General features: G+C 38.5%; 1 protein-coding gene across 6 annotated transcripts in view; it reads left to right on the top strand.

Annotated features, from left to right (window-relative positions):
• The window catches only part of LOC107730730 (AP-2 complex subunit alpha-2-like), a 30,016-nt gene that overhangs the window by 11,946 nt on the left and 3,576 nt on the right, over positions 1-14,494 (top strand). For 2 of the 6 annotated variants that reach the window (XM_016541626.1, XM_016541625.1), the window contains exons 4-20: positions 1,971-2,100; positions 2,250-2,351; positions 3,598-3,857; positions 4,094-4,262; positions 4,374-4,511; positions 4,588-4,770; positions 4,897-4,994; positions 5,178-5,409; positions 5,499-5,687; positions 7,018-7,151; positions 7,531-7,593; positions 8,003-8,074; positions 11,998-12,080; positions 13,068-13,157; positions 13,278-13,401; positions 13,485-13,601; positions 13,699-13,768. In XM_016541626.1, coding sequence (XP_016397112.1) covers positions 1,971-2,100; positions 2,250-2,351; positions 3,598-3,857; positions 4,094-4,262; positions 4,374-4,511; positions 4,588-4,770; positions 4,897-4,994; positions 5,178-5,409; positions 5,499-5,687; positions 7,018-7,151; positions 7,531-7,593; positions 8,003-8,074; positions 11,998-12,080; positions 13,068-13,157; positions 13,278-13,401; positions 13,485-13,601; positions 13,699-13,768 — 2,254 coding nt within the window. The remainder of the gene's footprint in view (positions 1-1,970; positions 2,101-2,249; positions 2,352-3,597; positions 3,858-4,093; positions 4,263-4,373; positions 4,512-4,587; positions 4,771-4,896; positions 4,995-5,177; positions 5,410-5,498; positions 5,688-7,017; positions 7,152-7,530; positions 7,594-8,002; positions 8,075-11,997; positions 12,081-13,067; positions 13,158-13,277; positions 13,402-13,484; positions 13,602-13,698; positions 13,769-14,494) is intronic. The other 4 variants (XM_016541628.1, XM_016541627.1, XM_016541630.1 and 1 more) reach the window with 2 other exon arrangements.

Here is a 14,494-nt window from a genome sequence, read left to right as displayed (position 1 = left end):
CGATTTTTCAAAAACGGTTTAGAAAACTGATTCGGGCCGACTAGCAAAACAAACTTTCAGCCAATCAGCAGTAAGGGGCATGTCTACTCATGATGTGGAGGAGAGAGCGTTCAGTGCACAGGACGGATATTAGCCGAGCGACAGAAAGATAGAGAATGCGGGTAAAAAAACAAAAGAGGAAAACGTCTGCGGAACAAAAGAAGGTACCAACAAAAGTGAGTAACACCGTGTCTGCGCCGCAACAGCTAAAGTCTGTCTAGTACACTGAAAGCGACAAAGCGACCGTTGAAAATCATTTGAAATGTGTGTCAATGCGTCATGAATAGAACGCAGCAGCAGTTTTCTGTCGGGGATTTGTCGTCTCGTGCCGCGCCGCATCCAGTGTAGACCATAGATATGTATATATATATCTATGGTGTAGACCGCATCACTGATTATAATGAGTTCTATAGTATTTTGTCACGCCGCGCCACTCGCGTCCGGTGTAGACACGGTGTAACATTGGTTTTGCTTTGTTTCACAGAACTAATCGTTGCCTGTGTTGCGTACGTATGTGTGGGGCGGAGCTATCAAAATAGGGGCGAGACCCTTTTGGGGTAGGGTGATTGTTTTGGTGATTTCAAATATCAATATTGGCTACCAGAAATCGCTTACCCCACCTTTAATAGTGAGAATTGGTCCTTAAAATAAAGTGTTACCATTTGTCCTATGCTGCTTCCATAACAGGTTTTCTTTTAAACTAGTGTAAATAAAACATCCAAAATACACATTTAATTATTTAATTAATATATATACACACACACACACATTAGAGCCATGCAATTAATCGAAATACAGTTTCGATTTCAATTTCGGCTTCCAACGATTATGAAAATACAATAATCAAGATAAAAAGATTATTGTGCCCCATTCCACCCCTCTCCAGCGGTGCAGTTTCACTCTCCATAAAAGCCCAATTTCACGTGCAAATCAGTAAAATCATGTAATGTGACTTTCGCAAAATGGAACGTGCTTGATTTATTCGTGTTTTTAAAAGCACGAAAGAGAACTTGCACTGTTCTGTGCATGCCCTCTGACACGGAACAAAACAGACAAGTAAAGTGAATTTTTAACTTAAGGTGCGTTCCTAAATGGTCAAATACACACAAAAATGTGTCACAAAATACAAATAGAAAATTACTGGTTCTTGACTGAAGGACTTTTGTAGCTTTAATAAGACACAAAGCAAGTTTAATTCTTACAGTGAAGACAATGCTGTTTTATTTTATATTTGATTATTCGGTTTCTGTAGTAGGCTGTTAGCTGAATACTTTAAACTTAAAGCACTGTTTGTTTCATTTGTATCTTTTTTCTATTGTATTTGACCTTTGCTTTTTGTTTTTGTTGTATTACTGAGTTTATTTTTCAATACTTTTTGAGGATTGTTATATTTTATTTATTTTTTACTTATATAAGTTACCCTAGTATTCTGCTGTGTTATTGAGAATTGTGAAATTTCACTGGTATCTAAAATGTAGATGTCACAGCAACCTTATTTACTGAAAATGTATATTTGATATATATTGCTATCTTTAAATTAATCACTTATATAAAGTTTTGGTCATATGACCCACTCATAATCGTGTTAAATAATCGTGATTACAATATTGACCAAAATAATCGTGATTATGATTTTTGCCATACACACACACATTTTATTCCTAAAACTATGGTGTAAATGTATTTTTTCTGGTTGTTGACAGTATTTTCTCATTCATGGAGGGATAAAAAATATATCTAAAATCCCCTCTGTAAAAGCTTTTATGTCAGCAAAATGAAAATTTTGAACCTGGCTTTATCCAATTTTTACTGTGATTAATCAGCTGGGGAAAGTATGGTGATATCTATTAGTTAAGATCTTATTCACACGCAGTGTCTTGCCAGACGAATGTTGCTATAGATAACTAATGTAGTTCCTATTCTAATGGCAGGGACACGATGGACAGTGTGAAACAGTCAGCTGCTCTCTGTCTCCTCCGTTTGTATAAGACCTCCCCAGACCTGGTGCTCATGGGAGAATGGACCTCTAGAGTGGTGCACCTGCTCAATGACCAGCACATGGTAAGTCTAGCGCATAGGAAACCACAACCTCATAATGTTCACACACATATCTGTTGATGTATGTAAAATGTACACATTTATAGATCAACCATTTTTTTGTGGTTATTGCATTTTAAAAGGCTTCTTTCTGATTCTGTTCTGTTTTTCAGGGTGTGGTCACTGCTGCGATCTCCCTGATCACCTGTCTCAGCCAGAAAAACCCTGATGAGTTCAAGACCTGTGTGTCGCTTGCTGTGTCACGACTCAGCAGGGTGAGTGTGTGTGTGCATGCACACGTGTTTATATGAGCCTATAGACCAGAGTTTCCTGAATAGGCTGCAATCTTTTGGGGGTTTGTGAGATTGATGAGAATGCCAATGCTTTTTATGAATGAATTTATGCATGCAACTTCCTGTTCAACAAAGTTGATAAGAAATATTTCTTGAGCAGTAAATCAGCATATTAGACTGATTTCTGAAGGATCATGTGACACTGAAGACTGGAGTAACGACAAGCACAGGAATAGATTAGTGCTGGGCCAACCCTCTACACACACCTTGGCAATATAATCGCCATTGGCTAGTACGCGGGACAGCACTGGCGAAATCTTCCAACTGAACCATAGCTAAGGTTTATCCAAAAAAGTCGCTAGGTTTGTCAGTATGAATATTCTATGTAAAAAAAGCCGCTTAAAAGGGTCTGAAAGTTGCTAAATCTAGTGCTAAAGTTGCGCTCGTGTGTGTGTGTGTGTGTGTGTGTGTGTGTGTGTGAGACACGGGAGCTGATGGCAGGGGGCTGATGGATATTTGTGGCGGTAAATGTGGATATTGTGGATGAGTTCTTCTGTGTCATCACGTTCTTTTAGTTCTACAGCTTCAGTTTCGGAACTTTCACGCTTAGTAACACATACAGCTGTTCCCTCAACACAGTGCAACAGTGAAAAGGGACCCCTTTCAAACAGTGTCACGTTCCGAACATTGTTTAAGCGACATACACCGGTATTGCGGTATTTTAAAAATTCATATCATAACAAAAATAAACACCGTTATTCAGTATGAACCGGTATACCGCCCAGCACTAGAATAGATTACATTTAAAATATATTAAAATAGAAAACAAGTTTTTAAATGGTAATAATATTTCACAATATTACTGTTTTACTATATTTTTGATCAAATAAATGGATACTTGATGTGTATTTAACTTAAATGTAAAATGTTCATTCAATGTAAAAAGAATAGCAAATAACAATACAAATATTTCATAAATTAATATTTAAAATTGGTTGGATTAACATTTCTTTATAATGCATTGCATTACTTAAGTAAAGTAAAAAAAAATTGTACTCCGCAAAAATCTGTTGTTGGTCTTTTCATAGTTTTTTTTTATTATTATTTATTTGCCATGTTTTGTCACTAAAAAACACTTGACAATAATTTTATGAAATGTTCAGTTCTTTGCAGCCCCAAATTCATGTGTGCTAATCTTTTATTCATTCATGTTTTTTTCCATTCTCAGATTGTGTCTTCAGCCTCCACTGACCTGCAGGACTACACCTACTACTTCGTTCCTGCTCCGTGGTTGTCCTGCAAGCTGCTGCGACTTCTGCAGTGCTACCCACCGCCCGAGGATGGTGCCGTGAAGGGACGGCTGGTAGAGTGTCTGGAAACTATCCTCAACAAAGCCCAAGAGCCACCCAAATCCAAGAAGGTTCAGCACTCCAATGCCAAGAATGCCATCCTGTTTGAAGCCATTTCTCTCATCATACACTATGACAGGTGCAAGTTGTCTCCATTTCTCTTTTTACAAACAACTAAAAACGCACAGCTAATTTTAGGAATAATTTTTGTACGTATGGGTTAATGAGTGATTTATATAAAAATGTATTGCGCTTGTGTTTTGTTTAAATTAATTGCTTTGTTTAAATGACTTGATATGATGTTTTGATGGTTTTATTTGTATTTAGAATTTATCTGTTGTATTTAATCTCTCTTCATGGCCCGATTCTCAACAGTGAGCCGAATCTTCTTGTGCGGGCATGTAACCAGCTGGGCCAGTTCTTACAGCATAGAGAGACCAACCTGCGCTACTTGGCCCTGGAAAGCATGTGCACCCTTGCCAGCTCTGAGTTTTCCCATGAGGCAGTTAAAACGCACATAGAGACAGTCATCAATGCCCTGAAGGTAAATGGATAGATTTCAGCAATAATTTTTTTTTTTTTTTATGGCAGATTCACTTTTTATTATTCATGGACACTGTTTATAACAATTTAATTCTATTTATTCTGCTGGCAGACTGAGAGGGATGTCAGTGTGCGTCAGAGAGCTGCTGACCTCCTCTACGCCATGTGTGACCGCAGCAATGCCAAGCAGATTGTCGCAGAGATGCTGAGTTACCTGGAGACAGCCGACTACTCCATCAGAGAAGAAATGGTGCATCTCTTTTCATCTCTTCCGTGTCTCTTCAGTCACAGGTCATTGTTTTAATGTGTGACTACTGTGTCTGTAGGTACTGAAGGTGGCCATCCTGGCAGAGAAATATGCAGTAGACTACTCCTGGTATGTGGATACCATTCTGAACCTAATCCGCATTGCTGGGGATTACGTCAGTGAGGAAGTGTGGTACCGTGTCATCCAGATCGTCATCAACCGTGACGATGTGCAGGGATATGCAGCCAAGACAGTCTTTGAGGTAAATGACACCAGATGTTCAAATTGTCACTTCTTATACACATTCAGAAAATTTATTTCCGCCATCATTACGATACTTCATGCAACTCTCTTTGTTCTTTTTTTTTTTTTTCTTCAATTTCCACAGGCTTTGCAGGCTCCAGCTTGTCATGAGAACATGGTAAAGGTTGGAGGCTACATCCTGGGAGAGTTTGGTAACCTTATTGCTGGTGATCCTCGTTCCAGGTGAGTTATTTAGCCACTCATATCGGCGTTTTCTGACATCACAGATTTTTATCTTACAGCTATACTAATGATGTCCTCTTTTTCTTTTTCTTTTTTTACTTTCTATTTACTTGTTCTTTTCTATAATCTGAAATTCATCAAACTGTTCCCATTCATCCCACCTCTGTTCTTCCATCTCACTAGTCCTTTGGTTCAGTTTAACCTGCTCCACTCTAAATTTCACCTGTGTTCAGTCCCCACACGCGCCCTTCTGCTTTCTGCCTATATTAAGTTCATTAATCTGTTCCCGGAGACAAAGAGCACCATTCAGGAAGTGCTGCGCTCCGACAGCCAGATCAGGAACAGTGATGTTGAACTGCAGCAGAGAGCTGTGGAGTATCTCAAACTGTCCTCCATCGCCAGCACCGATGTCCTGGTGAGACCACACTCTTTTTCACACACTTTGTTGATTTGTGTCTCACCATTTATTTGTATAATCATCTATGTCACTGTGTGTAACTGTAGGCCACAGTTCTTGAGGAGATGCCTCCATTCCCAGAGAGAGAGTCGTCCATCCTGGCCAAGCTGAAAAAGAAGAAAGGACCAGGAGCCGTGTCTGTGAATGAGCTAGAGGAGGGAAAGAGAGAGGGAGGAGAACTCAATGGAGGGGGAGAAAGAGGAGGAGACAGCTCTGCCATTGCTGCATCTAATGCTGTGAGAGACACAAACAAATATGGAAAACACTGCTTTGAAATTTTTATATCTGCGCTACAGTTAAAAAGTTGGGGGTCAGGGTTGCATTGGACGCAAGAATTGACCATTTATAATTTTACAAAAAGAGTTCTCTTTCAAATCAATGCTCTTCCTGTGAAATTTCTATTCATTGAAGAATCCTGAAAAAAATGATCAGCAAATCAGCATATTAGAATGATTTCTGAAGGATCATGTGACACTGAAGACTGAATTATTCAGCTTTTCCATCACAGGGATGAGATGTTTTAAAATATATCAAAATAGAAAAGTTATTTTAAATTGTAATATTTCACAATAATACTGGTTTTGACTGCATTTATGATCAAATGAATGCAGCCTTGGTTAGCATAACAGACTTCTTACCAAACATTAAAAAATCTTACTGACCCCAAACTTTTGATTGGTAGAGTATAGCAAGCCTTTTGCCAAAAGTATTGGGTCTGGTCCACTTTGCACCTTATGCTTGTCAAGAACCACCCACTTAAGACAAAAAAGGTCTGTCTGATATTAAAGGGATAGTTCACCTAAAAATTTGTCATTTACTCAACCTTGTGTTGTTCCAAACCTGTATGAATTTCTTTCTTCTGTTGAACACAAAAGAAGATATTCTCAATTAAGTCTGTAACTAAACAGTTGCTAGTAGCAAAAATTATGACAGAATTTTCTTTTTTGGGTGAACCATCCCTTCAAAAGTGATTGATCACATTTAGTTTTGTTTTTTCCATGCTTTTTAGGATCAAGTTTATCTGTAATAGCTGATAGCACTACAATAGACCGGCATGATCAAAATTTCTGCCCACTCATATAGAATTAGCACAGACATTACTCAAAAAAAACAAAGCACAATATATGGTTCTATTTGTTTCTATTTTTCATCTAGTGTGACAAACATTGCCAAATAAAAGTTTTTCCTCATAAGTGCTCATTTTATCAACCCAGTACCTTGTAGACATGACTTTATTTCTGGTCAGACTGGCTCATCAGATTGGAACTGCAGCAAGCAGCTCTCAATAATTTTTGTGGGCAATATGCATCAGATGGTCAGTGCATGTACTGAGTGCAGTCTGTGGGCTGAGGCTGAGACTAATACGCGGCAGACTTCAGCCGTTGCAGCCATGCACACATGTTTGCATTGTATGGGGAAGGGAGTCAGCAAATACAGAACAATCCCTAAGAAAACACCCACCCACTGCACATATCCTGATTCAAATAATTTCTAATTAGACGTTCATCTCTTCAGCATGTCTTTATTAAACCAAAACCCAATGTATGAACACTCTCTTTCTTTTAGTCCACTCCGTCCCCGTCTGCTGATCTGCTGGGGCTCCGCACGGGTCCCCCTGTTACCGCCGCCGCTCCCAGCGCAGGCAGCTTATTGGTTGATGTTTTCTCAGAGGCTGGCGTCAATGATGATGGCTTCCTGAGGTAAATAAGGATCCAGTTCATAAGCATCCTGTTTTCAGTCCGTTGTGCATTTATTGCTTTAATTAACTGAAGTGAAGTGCACTAATATTTTAACATGTTCAGAACTTGTGTATATATATGTCCGTCAGGCTTTCTGCTCTTCTGTCGTTTCACTTTCTATCACTCGTTCTTCTGGTCTTCCTCTTTTTGTGTTGTGTAATCTTGTGTCCTTTATCTTGCTGCATATGTGACTGTCTTTCTCTTTTCTTGCTTCTTTTTTTCTCTTTCTCTTTCCCTCCCTTTTCCATCTCCCTCATTTTGGTGTGTGTGCGCGCACGTTTGTGTGTATGCGTGAACGGATGTGCGTCTCACGTCCTTGCTTTTCATTGGACGATGGCAGAGATCTGGAACCCCCCACTGAAAGCTCTGACTCCCTATTGGCTGAGGGTCCTGGTGACTCTGAGTAAGGGGCCAGTGGTAGACTACAGTGTCAATATGTTACAGCAAAACTTATTGACAGTCAATAGTCATATATAAACACTTAACTTTTTGATTATTTATAGATGTTGTTGTGTAAATGTGTTCTTTTCTGTTTGTGTCTGTGGAGTATTTGTGTGCTGTGTGGAGGTAATATGAATTGCTAACATTTTACTGGCCGCAGATGTAATGCCGGTACTAACCTCTGCCTTTGTCTTTTTCTCTCCTCCTACCTACTTTGGCTTCACTCTGCACTTTTTACTGGCTCACCACTTTCTAACATCTTTAATCTGTTTTAACCATCTGTGCCTTTTCACACTTAACACTTCTCACCCCTCTTTTCATCTCCTGGGGCCGCTCTCCTCTCTCTGCATCCTTCGCTTTTGGTCTCTCAGCTCTACTCCCCCTTCTGTGGTCTCTGAAGATCCTGCTACTCCTCTGCCTGAGTCAAACGAACTACTCAACAAGTAAGAGCTCACTCGCCCACTTCACTCCCTCCATTCAGTCACCCAACCATCACAAACAACCCACAGCCTTCTCATTTTATTTCTTCTTCTGTTGTATTGGAAGACAGAATGCAAAAGTTTTTTTTTGTTTGTTTTTTACATTTTAAATACTCCTGTTAATCTTAAGCATGTAGTTTGGGAACTGCTAGTCAATATTTTTTTTGTGTTTATATATATTTTTTAAAGGGTTACTCCACCCCAAAATGAAAATTTTGTCATTAATCACTTACCCCCATGTCCTTCCAAACCCGTAAAAGCTTTGTTCGTCTTCGGAACACAATTTAAGATATTTTGGATAAAAACCGGGAGGCTTGTGACTGTCCCATTCACTGCCTAGTAAATTACACTGTCAAGGTCCAGAAAAGTATGAAAGACATCGTCAGAATAGTCCATCTGCCATCAGTGGTTCAACTGTAACGTTATGAAGTGACGACGAGAATACTATATTTGTATGAGAATATGCGCTGAATACAATACTACAATTTACTACAATATATTACTACAATAAGGCGCTCTATATAGATTTCCCTGCTCCCAGCATCTAAAAAATGCATGGAAATCGTGGCCGGCCATTTCCACCTTCTTTCCAAAGCGCTCTGAGCAACCATGAACTGCGTTCTCTATGAAGATGGGGAAGCACGAGGAACCGAAGGATAAACAGATTTCCAGCCACTGTATTAGCTCTAGTGCTCTATATATGTTTATGGAGATAAACGGAGATAGAGATAAAAAAACTGCCCCGGAACAGCTATCAGCGCAGTTAAATGTGTTGGTTTACACACAAAGAAAAGTGTAAGCTTTTAGTAAGTCCAAGAATAAAATGATTAATTTCCTTAGCATGTTAAATTAGATTTACAGAATTTTTGTGCTGCTTGCTAACAGTTTGGACTTGAATAAAGAGAGAAAACTTGCACTTAACCTTTTCACAGGCATTTTGTTTTCATAGTTAGACAGATACCGTGATGTATCATTATAGAATTGTCTAGCAATATATCGATTATCGCAGAATCGATGTACCGCGATATTATCGTGTTGTGAGCCATGTATCGTGATTCGTATCGTATCGTGAGGTACCCTGCGATTCCCACCCCTACTTGACAGTGTCATTTACTAGGCAGTGAATGGGACAGTCACAAGCCTCCCGGTTTTCATCCACAATATCTTAAATTGTGTTCCGAAGACGAACGAAGCTTTTTCGGGTTTGGAACGACATGGGGATAAGTGATTAATGACAAAATTTTCATTTTGGGGTGGAGTATCCCTTTAAGTGTCAAGTACACGCTAAAGGTCTGGGTGGATCAGTAAGATTTTTTTTTTTTTAAAGAAATAATTTTATTATAGTAATCAAAAGTGATCGAAAGATATTTACAGTGTTAGAAAAGATTTCTGTTTCAAATGCTGTTCTTCTATGTACCTTCTATTCATCAAAGAATGTTTTCAACAGCGATAATAAGAAATTGTCTTATATTTGAGTGATTTCTGAAGGATCAAGTGACACTAAAGACTGGAGTAATGGCTGCTGAAAATGCTGTCACAGGTTTAAACTAGGGATGCACTGATCCACACATTACACACATTTTTCCATTTTCTGCCGGATCGGGTATCAGTCAGAAGAGACCGATCCAAATCCGATATTGTCATATACCATTCTGTGTTATTGTTAAAGCAGCACTATGTAACTTTTTCTGTGTTCAAAATTTGCAAAATGTATTTAATGAGTGAGTACATCATGAATTCATCTTCCAAACCACGCGGTGTTGTCTTATTCCGAATCACTACGGTACACTTATAATAAGTACTTATATTTGGACTATTGTAGCCTGGTCGGGTCGTCACCGCTGCGGAGTAACACATACCTGCGTGAATCGCCATACACATAAACTTAGAGAAGTAGCTCTGGTTGGAATGTTCTTCCGCGGGATGTGTGCAGTTCTGTTTATTAACCGCTAGAGCGCCAAAAGTAACATAGTGCTGCTTTAAGCCCCACGAACGGCACAAAAACATTATAAAGCACCAAGTTTTCGTGCACTTTATTCCAAATGTACTGAAGACGTTCGGTACATCTGGAAAAAGGGGGGGTCGTCTTATAATCAGGGTCATCTTATATTCGGGCCAATACGGTATTTAATGTAAGGTACAGATGAATATTGTTAAATTCAAGTTGACCTAAACTCTTTTCTCCGCTGCGGCTGTCAGTCATCCTCCATTCAGCATTCAAACTGCATGTCGCGTTAGGTTACAACAGTCAAGACGATGAAACTCTCCAAGATTATTCAATGTTCCTATTATTATGCTTGATCTCTAGATAAAGATCAATGGTTTTGCATTAAAGGACTTTATCTTGCTGGAGTTTAGTGCTGTTTTTGAAGCATGTTACTTTCTACCAGGTGACTGTTAGATCACAGATCTATCTCTCTGTATTGGAGCCTTTCGTATTATACTTTGGCGCAATGAAAGATTATTAATAGCCTTTCTTTTTCTGTCCTATATCTATCATGTTGCTGCCACATTACTATGCTATACATTTAAAAGAAATGTCTTTTTAAAAAAATAAATTTTATAGTATATATTTATATATAAATATATTTACTTGTTTTTCATGAATGTATTTTACAACAATACAAAGAGCAATGTGTAACATTTTACCAGATTTAGTCCTACACTTGTTCACTTTTATTTGTTCCCCTAAATGTTTTTTTTTTTTTACTAAATGTTTAGATTGTATATGAGATTATATATTTTTTCATTTGTTATTTTTCTTTATAACGAAGTTGTCTATATTTAGTAGATTGTGCTAGTAAACTGCTAGTATCGGATCGGTATCAGTATGGGCTGATACTCAGAATTTTTGGGATCGGATCGGTTCTGAAAAAATGGTATCGGTGCATCCCTAGTTTAAACTACATTTTAAAACATTAAAATACAAAACAGTTATTTTAAATTGTAATATTTTGCTTTATTTTGATCAAATAAATGCAGGCTTGGTGAGTATATGAGACTTCTTTCAGAAACATTAAAAAAATCTTTAAAACTTTTGAACGGTTACATGAATAGAAAATGTATTATTTAATGTTGGGAAAAGCTGTCTTATATTCTGTTCTGCAGACAGCCCAGACTTATAATCTCGGTTATGACCATTAATTATGGTGACCAAATAATACATTTAAATGCAAAAAAGATCAGAGTCAGCAGTATGTCGGCACTCACTCAAAATCTCTAGCCCAGGAAAACAATACCCTGTGTCTGCTTGCGCATTGTGGATACTTCTGTTAGATGCCCCGCATAAGCTCCATATATATATTTGGAGAATGTGCGCTAATCACTAGTTCACAGCTCCAGTACTTGTTTTTAATAATTTATGAGAGGAGACCATGGCACTACATGGTAAACAGTGGCCAGGAGCATTGAAGTTTTTTTTTTTTGTGCTTAGGCTTCAGATTACATTCTCTTGTCTCTTGTCACCCTTTCAACACCCACCCTCCTCTCAGTGCCTTGTGCTGCATTCACGTGCTCCTCAGATGGTCCTGTTTCCTTAAGGCAAAGTCGTTCTTCCAGTGTTGATTTGCATGGCTTTACTTGCCTGTTTGAGTTAATACTTGTTAAATTTTTTAATTAACCGAGTCCCTTAGCATGGACAGAAACTAATTGTATCTTTTACTAACGCTGTTGGTAATTACCTGTTTTACTAATGGTCACAAACTATCATTAAAGATCAAATAAATAAAAAATTGGTAGCGAGTTTTCCATGTGAGTTTGCCCAGTGGCTGGCTCATGTTTTTGATTTTTCTGACAACACGTGAACACACCATTACAAAACCAGTGCCATTCCTGGCTGTCCCTGCATGTTTGTCTGCCTCACACGCACTCTTATCTCTTGCCCTCAGGTTTGTTTGCAAGAACAATGGAGTTCTGTTTGAGAATCAGCTGCTACAGATCGGCATAAAGTCTGAATATCGCCAGAACCTGGGTGAGTCACAACATCTGCAGAATGATAATTGCATCATCTGGAGGTCAGTGTCAGCAGACTTCTGGACTTTTTCTTCAAGTTTATTGTATTTTAACCAGTGTTTACGAGTGACTGTAGTTTCAATGTACACATTTAAACAGTTCTTGCTCATTTTTATCCTGTTGTTTTATTATAAAAACCTGAAAGGGATGTTTTTATAAAGAATATCTCTTTGGTTTTGAGACTTTAGTGTTTGCAACTTTACAGATCTTCTTTATGCACCAAGAGCTTGTAACACTCCAAAGAGAAAGGAAAAATTGAAATCGCATCATATGACCCCTTTAATATTTTACTTGATATTCAAATTGCATGTGGGTTAAAGACAAGATGTCCCATTTTAGTGCCTACATCAAATTAAATTTACAAAAGTTATCTTATATAGATAGATAGATGCATATTAAATGCAAATGTCTACTTTAATGTTTAAAATAACTTTTGTGAAAATAAAATGTCAACATATGGGCGAAATGTCCCATCATCATTGAGTGTAACAGATATATGTAAAAATAAAACAACATAGTTATTCTGACCTGTAATATATAAAAGAAAGTGATCATGCAAAATTTTATTATATTTTAAATGATAGAAATCTTGATGACAAATGGGTAAAACCAAGTGGTTTGAAGGATAGTGGCAAAGTTTTTTTGGGGGGGATGCACAAAAAAATTTTGGGGGATGCACTGTCATCCTTATTTAATGTCATCTAATGATTCATGCCTGAAAATATTTTTTGGTGTACAAACTATTGTTACACTGAATGACATTTTAGTGTCTCCTGTAAATCATGGAAAAATGTATGATAGTCATTATTTTTTGCTCAGCATAAAATAAACAGGACACATTCTAATGCACAGAGAAAACAAACAAACTAAATTTAACGCTGTATTAAACTTTTGATGCTTAAACCCCTTTTCATCTTTGACCTGTGTATGTGGTCTCTCGTCACAGGGCGGATGTATCTGTTCTATGGCAATAAGACGTCAGTGCAGTTCGTAACCTTCACGACTACAGTCACCTGTCCAGGAGAGCTACAGTCTCATATCCTTCACATCCACACATGAAAACTCATGATCATTCTTGCTTACACACATTGTGATTTTTGTCATGTACATGATCAGAGTACGCTGGTTTGTTGTTTAACTCCTTAACTGATCCCACAGCTCAATGTTCAGTCTAAAACAGTGGAGCCTCTCATAGAAGGAGGTGCTCAGGTGCAGCAGGTCATCAACATTGAGTGTCTGACTGACTTCACTGATGCACCACTCCTCAACATCAAGTTCAGGTAACGGATGCATTCATTTAAATGGTTTATGACCATGAGTCAGCATACGCTCTGAGATTTACTCAATTGTTGTGCTGTTTCAGGTATGGCGGAGCTCTCCAGAATCTCACCCTCAAGCTGCCTGTTACCATAAACAAGTTCTTCCAGCCCACAGAGATGGCATCACATGACTTCTTTCAGCGCTGGAAACAGCTCAGCCAGTGAGTGTTTGTGTGTACACAGAAGACAAATTACTGTATACATGCATCACAAACTGTTCTCTTGAGTGAGAAACATGTTAAATTCCCTTCTCACAAGGCCTCAGCAAGAAGCACAGAAGATCTTCAAGGCCAACAATGCCATGGACACCGAAGTGCTCAAAGCAAAGGTGGGTCTACACAACTTCATACCGACTTTGTAATGTCATACTAGCCTGCTGCGTACTGCACAGTATATACTGTACACTGGCTACTGTTTCGTTAAAGGTGGGGTAAGCGATTTTTCAAAAACGCTTTAGAAAACTGATTCGGGCCGAATAGCAAAACAAACTTGTAGCCAATCAGCAGTAAGGGGCGTGCACTACTCATGATGTGGAGGAGAGAGTGTTCAGTGTTTTGCTTTGTTTCACAGAACTAATCGTTGCTTGGGTTGCGTACGTATGTGTGGGGCGGAGCTATCAAAATAGGGGCGAGACCCTTTTGGGGTAGGGGCATGTTTGTTTTGGTGATTTCAAATGTCAACATTGGCTACCAGAAATCGCTTACCCAACCTTTAATAGCAAGTAAAACAATAGGCATTTTCAAACAGTAGTATGCAAAATTGTCACATGACATGATCCCATTTGATGGTTAATTCAGTGTCCAGTTAGCAGTTGTTTCAAAATTAAAGGCACAATATGTAATTTTTTGCCACTAGAGGGCACGTATTCAAAACAAACAAAGGCGTAGTTTGATGACACCATGACTGAGTGTGGAATCATGGGAGTTGTCGTCTTCATCCCCACAGCCAAAGCAATCCGATGGGACTCGGGCAGAAATCATGTTCATGGATGAGCTAATGTATTAAAGATTTATTAACGTCGTAGTATGAAGCAGAGTGAGGCGGAAAGCCGTCG

Source organism: Sinocyclocheilus rhinocerous, unplaced genomic scaffold, assembly GCF_001515625.1.
Source record: "Sinocyclocheilus rhinocerous isolate Xijiao unplaced genomic scaffold, SAMN03320098_v1.1 scaffold549, whole genome shotgun sequence".
NCBI classification, from domain to species: Eukaryota; Metazoa; Chordata; class Actinopteri; order Cypriniformes; family Cyprinidae; genus Sinocyclocheilus; species Sinocyclocheilus rhinocerous.
The sequence above is the reverse complement of the archived record's forward strand: the minus strand, read 5'-3'. Positions and strand labels throughout refer to the sequence as shown.